This window comes from Pecten maximus, chromosome 8, assembly GCF_902652985.1.
Source record: "Pecten maximus chromosome 8, xPecMax1.1, whole genome shotgun sequence".
NCBI lineage: Eukaryota > Metazoa > Mollusca > Bivalvia > Pectinida > Pectinidae > Pecten > Pecten maximus.
Genome location: NC_047022.1, coordinates 6028691 through 6039376, shown reverse-complemented (window position 1 = coordinate 6039376; position 10686 = coordinate 6028691). Strand labels below are relative to the sequence as shown.

Sequence of the window (10686 nt, the reverse complement as noted above, 5' to 3'; positions counted from 1 at the left end):
GCATACCGATTGCCTTATATCATGACCCTGGGCCTCTTGGTTATTGAGAAGAAACCGTTTAAAGACATATGACCTATGTGACCTTAAAAGTAGACCAAGGTCATTCATTTGAGCAAAGGATGTTGGCCCTCATCCCACATGATACTAGTCAAATAACATGTATCTTGGCATCTGGGGTATTAGGAAGAAGTCGAAATTGTGAATTGTTTACGATGCATGACAGACAACTCACGACGCCGGACAGAAGGCAATAACAATAGGTCACGTGCTATTTCGTCTCAGGTGACATAGAAGTGTTAATTCCACAAAAAAACTATAAAATTGCAGCTGTTTCTTTTAAATAGTCATCCGTCATCTGTTTCCAATAGTTTTAAGGGAATGTGTTTCAGACAAAACAAATGCTCTTGATATCAAATCTTAAATCACATGTATTTATGCAAACATAATTAACAATAAATGGTTTTTTGTCATTTTTTATTCCGTGTTGTGTACAAAATTCTATAATATGACACTGATAGAGTCCATCGATACATATTAGTTTATATTAACACGCAACACACATCACTGTAGTGATATGGAACACTATTACGATATACATTCTACACTATTTCATCAATCATGTGCAAAATCGCATTCAATATCAATATATTCTGTATCAATATTCAAATATACATTATTTTCATCAGTTACAGCTATTATGAAATACATTTTGAATCAAAAGTGTGCAATTATGATTATTTTCAAATTGACTTTTAAATGCAGTTAATTGTTGAAGTGGTACTACAGGTTATGTTTAAAGTAGATATGAAATCACTATTTTTAAGACAATTATTTGATTTTAATTACAATTATTTAATTACAATTATTCAATTATAATTATTTGGTTCTTACATTTTTTTTAAATGAAGGCCATGTATCATGTATACAAAATTCGGTATATGATCTAATTAACTGTCACAAAGCTTGTTTTGTTTTGTTTTGTTTTTTTACTTAAAATATATAGCTTGAACTCCTTGATAGAAATATACAAGATTTGAAGAACGTAACTGTAAGCATGACGACGACGTCATAGGTATATGTGACTTCATAACGCTTATGGTGTTGTCTGAATATAACCACGTAGGCCTGTAAAAATCTAACCCGTAGTTTTATTGCATTATCGGAAATATATTTATGTATTTATATTTCATTCGCCATTTTTTTAATATCTTCTAGAACTATGAATTTCGATTTTAAAAGAAAAATGTTTTAAAGAAACATAAACTAATATGCCATCGATGGTTACGTTTGAGTGGTTTATTTGTTCATAATCAGATCTATATTTTAAACATGAATACAGCCATAATAATGATATTGTCTATTACGTCATACGTTGTTAAATTATTGCACAAGCCGTTCAAAAGTCGTCCAAAGGAACACAGTTAATCACTTATGATATAGTTAGTTTGTGGATATCTGCATATATATGTATAATTTATCCATTTATCAAAGTTTATGATATAGAATTAGTTTAAATACCTCCTTATAGATATATATTTCAATGACGTCATTTTAAATGTCATTTATGTTATTTTTTACAATAAGATACATATATACTGGATTGATATAGAAAAAATACATTGTTCTCACAGTCATACACGCTACATATTCCTAAAATGATATAAGAATATGGATAGTTAATTAGGGCGTAGTATGATTCCACTACGATTTGTTGCATTGACGTAATATCAAATGTAAAAAAAAATGACGTCACATTTTTATTAAATTGACTTATTGATACGATTCTGTGGTATAACTAGATACATGATTTTTGTATAATATGTCATATGTAGGTATATAGATGTATATTATGTATCATCTTATTCTCTCACAATATCAAACCCAATTTTTTTAAATTACAAACACATATGTACATAATTTTGCAATGTATTTACAATGAGTTACAATATTGTAATCTACATATATCAAACATTACAACACAGTTTACGAGCAAACAGTAACATGTAGTGTCTATTTCACACATTATTGCCATCCATACAGCATATTGATGAAAATCATTTTTGGGCGAGTGATATACCTGATGCAAGACAATGCCAATTAATTATATATTGCTGCATTTTCAAGGAAAAACTCTTAATTTCTATTCCATATCATATTTTTTTTCAAATGGAAGCTTTCTATGCGTAAAACTACGAAGACAAAAAAATCACAACTTAAAGATTTTCCTTTCCGTATACATTTGTTCTACTACATCATTATGGCTCACCAGCGACACTCATATTCAGTTGATTATTTAACAAAAAAAAGTTAGAATAAAAAGATTTGTATGCTATATTATATATAATCCATCTCAGTGTAATGTATAAATAGTATAAATTTAATCCAATTGTTTTCCATTAAATAAGATATTTGTTACATTATCCTCAATATTATGGTACACGTTTGAGAAAAAAAGAATATCTGCTTATTGAATACTAAACAAAATTTACTATTACTGAAAACAACAATTTTTGGAAGATACTTTTTTTTTGTTAAAACATTTGTGAAAATCAAACTCATCAAATGAACAGATATTTCCTTGTTGGCATACCTAACATTTGCAATATAATGCAATAATATAATCAAATACATTTTCTCGTCTGAAAAATCTGTGAATGTAGCATTGGCCTATAACGTATTCTTAAACAACCTTACTATAATATATCTTGAGTTCTTTATTGGTGCTGGTTGGGGAGTGGTTAAGGTGTCCCAACACTTTAACCGCTAGCCCTCAACCTATGGGTCGCGAGTTCGAAACCCGCGTGGGGCAGTTGCCTGATACTGACCGTTGGCCGGTGTTTTTGTTCTCAGGGGACTTTGGCTTCCCTCCACCTTTAAAACCTGGCATGTCCTTAAATGACCCTGTATGTTAATTGGACATTCAACAAAATAGAACTAAATAAAGCTAATACTCATTTGGTGTTGCAATTAATTGATAGTTACGGAAGTAAATTCATGTATTATGACAAATGCAGTGTTATATAATATGTGAGGTAGCACATATCTGCAACATAGAATTTGAAACTGAAGCTGTATTTGAGGATGCTGAGATGTAGCTATGCGACACCATATACTATTATTATAACTATTGCCATTGACACGTAGTTGGAAATCAGTTAATAGGCTAATTATATATTTACATCTCATAAAATCCAATTGTTTGATCAGCCTCACACATATAGCTGACAACACACTGCTTAAACACCACAACTTTATACATGACATCAGATCATGGTTGTCTAAGAATCACACCTGGTTGTGTATGACGTCACGCGATATAATTACAGCTGATCAGGTGATGATGATCTTTTTCACGTCACATTGTCACGCTTAATGAAAGAAATATTTACGCGATAGTAAGTGAAGGACGTCTCATTACAAATAATTGACGTGATATTGTACAGCTGATGATCCATGAATGACGTCACATCGTGTAGAAAGACGTCACACGATATACCTGACGGCACGATTGTATAGTGATGATGTTCCACAGTTTATACAAAATGCAGCGCACGACGGAGTGTAAAATGGTTTAATGACGTCACAATATGAATGATGTCATATTGAATACGAATGACGCTGTTTGAGGCCTAAAGTCTATTGGTCTTTGCATAACTACACAGCTGCATAGTACTACAGTTACAACACAAATCTATCGCCTACTGCTACTACGATGTCCGTCCATTTTAAAAGACGTAGTCTATCTAATTTTCCTCCAAAGAAAGGTAGACCTATTGCTGGTACTGCAATTTTACTCAATCCTCCGCCACGTTCTCAAAGGAGTAATCAAGTACACTTCATATTCATAAACTCTACATAAATTGTCATCTATCAGAATTTCCCCATAAGTCTCGGTTTTGATGACAAATATGTTCTCCTCTAGAACCACTTTTCACTAAATCCACTTAAGAAATGCGACTAAATCTCAAAACCGCCATTAAAGGATTTTCATTACGACCTCCCAACAAGAACGGGAAGTTCATCTTTTCGTGGATATCTCTTTATAATAACGAGTGTAAATATATCTCCCTTCCTTATGGTTTTTCCGCATGACAATCCACGATGGGATGATACTTCCAGGCACATTTGTCATTGTTGTTGATGCTACGCTGTTTTGGGTGGCTTTTTATGAATCATGCCCACGATTTATACTCGGTCGCCAATCGCCCCTCCGTTCAGTCTCACGTCAGTCCAATTTGATGCTGTCTGACGATTTCTATCATTCTTAGGCGTTAACAAAATATGTATTCTCTGAAATAAATATAACTTGTTGTTAATCATAGCATTAGGTTTACATTTTAAAGCTCAAAAACAGAGAACGCAAATGATAAGCCTCCCCCTATTTCAAAATACAATGGCATTGTACGCTATTGTTTGGAACATAAGTTCTGAATTATGAAATGTTAAACAAGGTTATCAACATATTTTTAATTTGCTAAAGCCATAGTAAATATTTCTAAAAGGCTATAACCATACTTTATAATTTTCTGGAATAACCATTCCTCAATGTATATGCATGTATAATGTATATGTAATTTAAATAGATCTCCGTTGTGGAGATTGGGAATGATATATGGGTGTTGAAATACTTATATGTTTGCTTTTTTTCTCCTGGTATCTTATTAATAAGATAATTCCTTAAAATGTTGATTTTACGTATATAAGGATATATCAAGTTGGTACAGCGAACAAAACTCCTGGTATGATAATACATATGGTGCATTATCTATATTATAGGAACATTGATATCAGTCCATTTCCAGAGAGAATGAAAACATATTTGGATATAGACGAAATGAGTAAGACATGACATTAGCAAATTACAAGCTATCTACAGTACTTATTTTACCTCTACATTAGAAGTTAAAAATCTTTATTTATCATACTTTCAGTAAAACCATGTAATATGTAATGATCAAAAAAATGAAAAATCGGTTATTTTTATTTTTTCAGATAAAAGTGCTGCCATACAATTATGCAATACTGATAACCGTAAACCAAGGGTGGTGGGAAGTATCATTGACTTACCTCAGACAAGGTACCGGGAGTTGTTATTAGTCCAAAGATCGCAAACCCAGGTATACATAGGATAGAGGATAGAGCTACACACCAGCCAATCATGTTAGCAGGCCATGGGTACACGTAGTCCTCGTATGTAAGTGGTTGGTACATCACTAGGCCGAATATCATGATGAACTACAACATGTTAGAAAGACAGTGACTGGTACATCACTAGGCCGAATATCATGATGAACTGCAACATGTTAAAAAGTCAATGACTTGTATATTGCTGGGGCAAATATCATAATGGACTACAACATGTTAAAAAGTCAGTGACGAGTACATCACTTGGCCAAATATCATGATGGGCTACGTGTAAAAAAGTCAGTGACTGGTACATTGCCAGGGCAAATATCATGATGAACTACAACATGTTAAAAAGTCAGTGACGAGTACATCACTTGGCCGAATATCATGATGGGCTACGTGTAAAAAAGTCAGTGACTGGTACATTGCCAGGGCAAATATCATGATGAACTACAACATGTTAAAAAGTCAGTGACGAGTACATCACTTGGCCGAATATTACGATAAACTTCAAAATATTGAAAAGTCAGTGGCAATTGAGCTTGCCATCGACAAGATTGTTACCGATCTATTCGGACGTACTTAATTCGATTTGTTTAGTAATATTGTTTCTTAAGTATGTGAGACAGTAGCATATATACTTTAATGCCCTGTACATGAGGTTAATTCTAGTATTTCTGTTATAGAATTGGAATATAATTGTAAACATTCGTTTTCAACTCGGGATCGCGCCAGTAGACTTCTCGGGTTGTGGACATCTAAAAAGGCGCTTTCTGGAGTGGGCCTTGACTACGTGAGTTTTATTGTTTTTATTTGTATTTTCGTATAGCTGATTATGTGTTTTTGTTCTTTTGACTTTTTCATCGACTTAATCATTTAGAAAATGCGGTCTATAATCAACAATCGCTGATTTTTTATACAACTTATTCTACCTCCGATACTCGATACATATCTACGATGTAACAATCCTGTAATACTTATTATAGTTGGTAACAGATTTGTTTTTTTTTTTTTTTTTGCGTGCTTATATCAATTAAAATAAAGTACGAAGTAGTTCATTGTATGGATTTTTGTATATTTAATATTTTGATAAGTCTAATGTTCAGATGTAAAATATATAACTTCTGAAATTCTTTTTAGCAGTAATTTCAGTCATGTATGTTTAGTCACAGTGTATGGATTTCACACCACGGCGAGTAGCAATGTAGTGTCTGTTGTTTTAAATAAAACATCATTCTCTGACATGTTTTCATCAATTTTTGATTTTAGATAAAACTCTACTGCCGGCTATGTTTCGGAGACACTACATGTATCTCGCCTTCATGAGGCCAACACTTATTTACACAAGGTTCTATGATGTCACTGTTACAGTGATGTCAACAATTTATTGGTCCATTTATGACATCATTATTTTAGAGGTCCATCTATGACGTCTTATTTACAAGGTTAAATAGTAATGCCGTTAAATGTTTCCTAGGTTATATGCAAGAGATTGGTGTACTCGATTACATGTGTTGATTAAGTCCAATATGATGGGACAGTTTATTTTTTTCTGTATTCCTATCACTCCATGATGTTCAAGGTTGTGATTTTCACTGTTAAAATGATTCAGGACAAGTTCCGAGATAATATTTCTTATTCTAGATAAGTGATTCTGCATTTCCTGTTTCCCAAGCATTGTTAATATCATTACAATTGTGACATATTATTTGCGTAGATGATATTTACCGTTCTGCAGTTGATGGTATTAATTAATTTTATATTAGATTCCAGTCCTTTCCATCAAGTTTCCTGTTTCCCTGGGACAGACATCGCATCTTTTTTAACATGTCACGCTTTCCTCCGTCGCGGTAATTTAAACAGTTGGCTATGTTTGTAATTAATAAATTTATATTAACCGCGATCAATTGTATAGCATGCGCTCAAATGTGCGAAAGCCTTTTTCACCGAGTCTGCACATCGTACAAAGTTTCTGCGCACACCGGCAGACATTATGTGTGAAATCCACATCGCGAAATGTTGTGCGACCCTACAACGGTTGTTCACTAAGGCGACGTACACGATTAGGTGACGTACCGTACATACCAGTACTAGGGCGACTTACAGTATTTTTAGTGCGACGTACATACCAGTATAATCACAAGAATGACTAACATGTAAATAACAATTTTAGGGCGAGGTACATACAAGTAAAAACACTAGGGCGACTTAAAAATAAATAAAAACTTAAGGGTGACGTACATACCAGTAAAACACTTGGGCGACTTACATATATACCAGTTAAACACTTGGGCGACTTACAAACAAGTACAAACTTTACGCCGACGTACACACTAGTAAACACACTGGGTCGGCGTATAAAAAAGAACCAATCGAGCTCTATTGCGACGTATGTACCAATGAAATCACTAGGGACCGTACATATCAGTAAAGTACCAAAGTGACGTATATATAAGTAGTAAAAACATTAATTAGGCCGACGTACTAACCAGTAAAAACACCGGGGCGACGTACTTCCAGCAAATTCTCCAATAATGACCAGGAGGGAAACCAACCATCAGACGGATGTCTTCGGAAAATCGATCTACACCTGAAGCAATTGACCAGGTTCATTTGACTGTATTTACATTGGCATTCGGACCAAATAAATCTACAAAAATGCCCTTACTGAATTTTAAGTGCATCGTCAGTGTAATTTAATTATTCAAACCTTCAAACAAATAAATTTAATTTAGCCTACATTTGGACGCCAAAAGTTTTATCCAATTGACAGTACTGTTGTTTAATAAGTGTACCCGACAAATGCTTTATAAACATATGGAAAATTAGCGAAAATTATTGTTCATAAGAAAATGATAAGACATCGATGTCACACTTTCAAATTTGTCATGGAATAAAATTAAAATATTGACGTTACAAAGAGATGAACAAGCGTTATATATCGAAACATTTTTTTAACACACAAAATAACTAAAACAATAGGAATTTATTGCTAAAAATATTCCGTATGGATGCACTTTGTCGGCATTTGTTTGAAAAAAATAAAGTATACCGATATAAAAAAGAAATTCTCTGCATGAATCTTTGTCGTTTTCGCTCCATTTGAAATTCAACCTGTTGATACGTGATATTTACCCGGCAGTATTAAAACGTTTGCTACACGCGACATTGTCCTAATTTACATAATATGATCGTGCCTGAAGACGAACATCGTACTTACCATACGCCCAGGAAACAACCAGTGTCTCAAAAAACACCGCCCAGAGTATGGAGTATCCGGCCGCGAATTTGTCCATCAACTGTACCACAAGTGCTCCCCCCTGTGGTGAAAAGTTGGCCGAGCATTGATAAAATGCATTATTAAGTGTAATAGAAGAAAACAATCTACCTTGGTTGTTTCAAAACAAATCCACCAAGAACAATGTAAATTGGTTGTGAAGCTTGCCATTTCAAGTTTTCAATAAAAAAACACTTTTCGCTTCAGATAAATGATTTGATATATCAACTTTGCTGAAAATATTTGTAAAACAAGTTATATATATATATATATATCAACTTATAATAATCACTCCTGTATTGAACACGCGTGAGGTCGAATACCGTGTGAACGGCAAGTGACCAGTTTCCAATGCACCAGCTGACCATCCATGTTTATCAAAAATGTAGCTTTCCTAGACTTAAAATATAAAATATAATTCATAATACTACGCAAGGCATAGAGATACATTTCAGATTGGTGTACCCATGGTGTGCGACAAAACACTTTTATATCAATATATTATTAAGAGCATACTGTTTTATTTCATTACGGCAAGGATATCACAACATACATGTTTATATTCTTTGATAAATTCATTATAATCCCAAGCTGTTTAATATTGCTTTATTTTCAAATTATTATATATTTCAAAAATAATCATAGGGAACATGCTATGAGCTTTTCTCACCTAATTCATTATAATCCCAACTTGTTTGAAAATGGTTTATTTTCCAATTATCATATATCTTAAAAATAATCATAGGCAACATAATATGAGCTTTTATCACCTAGTTCATTATAATCCCAATCTGTCTGAAAATGATTTATTTTTCAATCATTTCATATCTTAATAATAATCATATGGATAACATGAGCTTTTTATCACCGTAATTAGTTGGCAGCCATACATACCTCTGTACAGAACGATAAACCCACAATGAAGTAGACGGAAAATAATGCACCGACAAAAAGCTCTCTGTGTCTGCGCAGGACCGGAAACTCGTCAGACAAAGCCGTCAGGATAGCCTCAGATCCACCAAACTGAAAATTGTCAAATCAGGAACTGAAATCATGCAGAAACGATATTCTAAATAATGTTTTAATTACTAGGTAAGTTATACAAATAACAACAAAAATATCGACATAAAAATAAAATCATACTTTATATAGTCAAAACTGAAGGCAAAATACAAAAACAAAATTGCATGAAGACTTTGATACAGTACAGGAAAAATATGAAAGGTGTTCAAGGCGGATAAGCATTGACTACTTCATTGACAACACTTGACATTTAAATTTATAAATCTAGTATTACTTGCAAACATTTCTTGGATTCAGGGAAAAGAGAATATGCTTCCTCCGTTGAATACATTTGCATGAAGACTTTGATACAGTACTAGGAAAATAAGAACATGTTGGACATGCCTGTCCTGTTTTCCAAGCATCTGGTGAAATGTGTGTGTGATTTTTGAAGGCTAAAGTATGATCGAGTTTGTCTCCCTTTGATAACGCAAAACTCGTGTATACATTATAGCGCTAAGTGAAGTAGGCTTCCAAAGACATCTAGCATAGAACATGTATTGATTGATGAACGAACTTTGCTAAATGTCTTCTTATAATTTTATTCTATATTAACGCTTTCGTTGGGTTCCTCCATTTTAACTATATCCGTTAACTGTCGATGTATTTAATGTCGAGGCTATGATGACATCGTAACTTGATGACACAAGAGTTCTCTTTCTTATTGTAGGAAGATACAGAATACGGGAAACACACTTCCGTCGACTCACACGGAAAATTAAATGAAAACAATCCAATCAAATATTTAAGCTACACTCAATTTAGTATCATATGAAGTTTATAAATTAATCCGCTTACTAATAGTTCTGCCAGTATATTTACTGCCTTGCAGATAGGGCAAGGAATTGTAAATGCTGTTCCCATCGCATGACTGTAAGAGGCGACTAAATTTGTAATATTGTCTTTTCTCTTCTAAACAACTTTCTTCTTCCTAATGTTTTCTTTGACACCGACTCACTGCTTGCGTTTAACTGAGCATTCGCCCCAGTATGAGAAAGGCTTTGGGTTCTGTCCCCTGGCCAAGACAAACCAGAGTCTTTAAAAGTGTAGTTGCTAATCCTTCTTAACACTCAGCATTTTGGGAGCGGGACGTCTGGTTCGTCCATTTTCGGTTCAATGTGACCAATTGCGATGTCTGCTGGATGTCTTTGGCAGTAGGATTCAGTGAGGTAAGACTATAAAATTGATTTCTTCAGTTTTCCCGCTACCACAGGGAGACC

At 33.7% G+C, this 10686-nt stretch overlaps 1 protein-coding gene across 1 annotated transcript in view; it reads right to left on the bottom strand.

Moving 5' to 3' along the window:
- Positions 1 to 457: 457 nt before the first annotated feature.
- LOC117332583 (sodium-dependent dopamine transporter-like) overlaps positions 458 to 10686 on the bottom strand; it is a 46221-nt gene continuing 35992 nt past the window's right edge. Inside the window, 5 exon segments of the mRNA XM_033891555.1 lie at positions 458 to 4290; positions 5068 to 5235; positions 7617 to 7717; positions 8348 to 8447; positions 9299 to 9427. Coding sequence (XP_033747446.1) covers positions 4186 to 4290; positions 5068 to 5235; positions 7617 to 7717; positions 8348 to 8447; positions 9299 to 9427 — 603 coding nt within the window. The 3' untranslated portion in view covers positions 458 to 4185.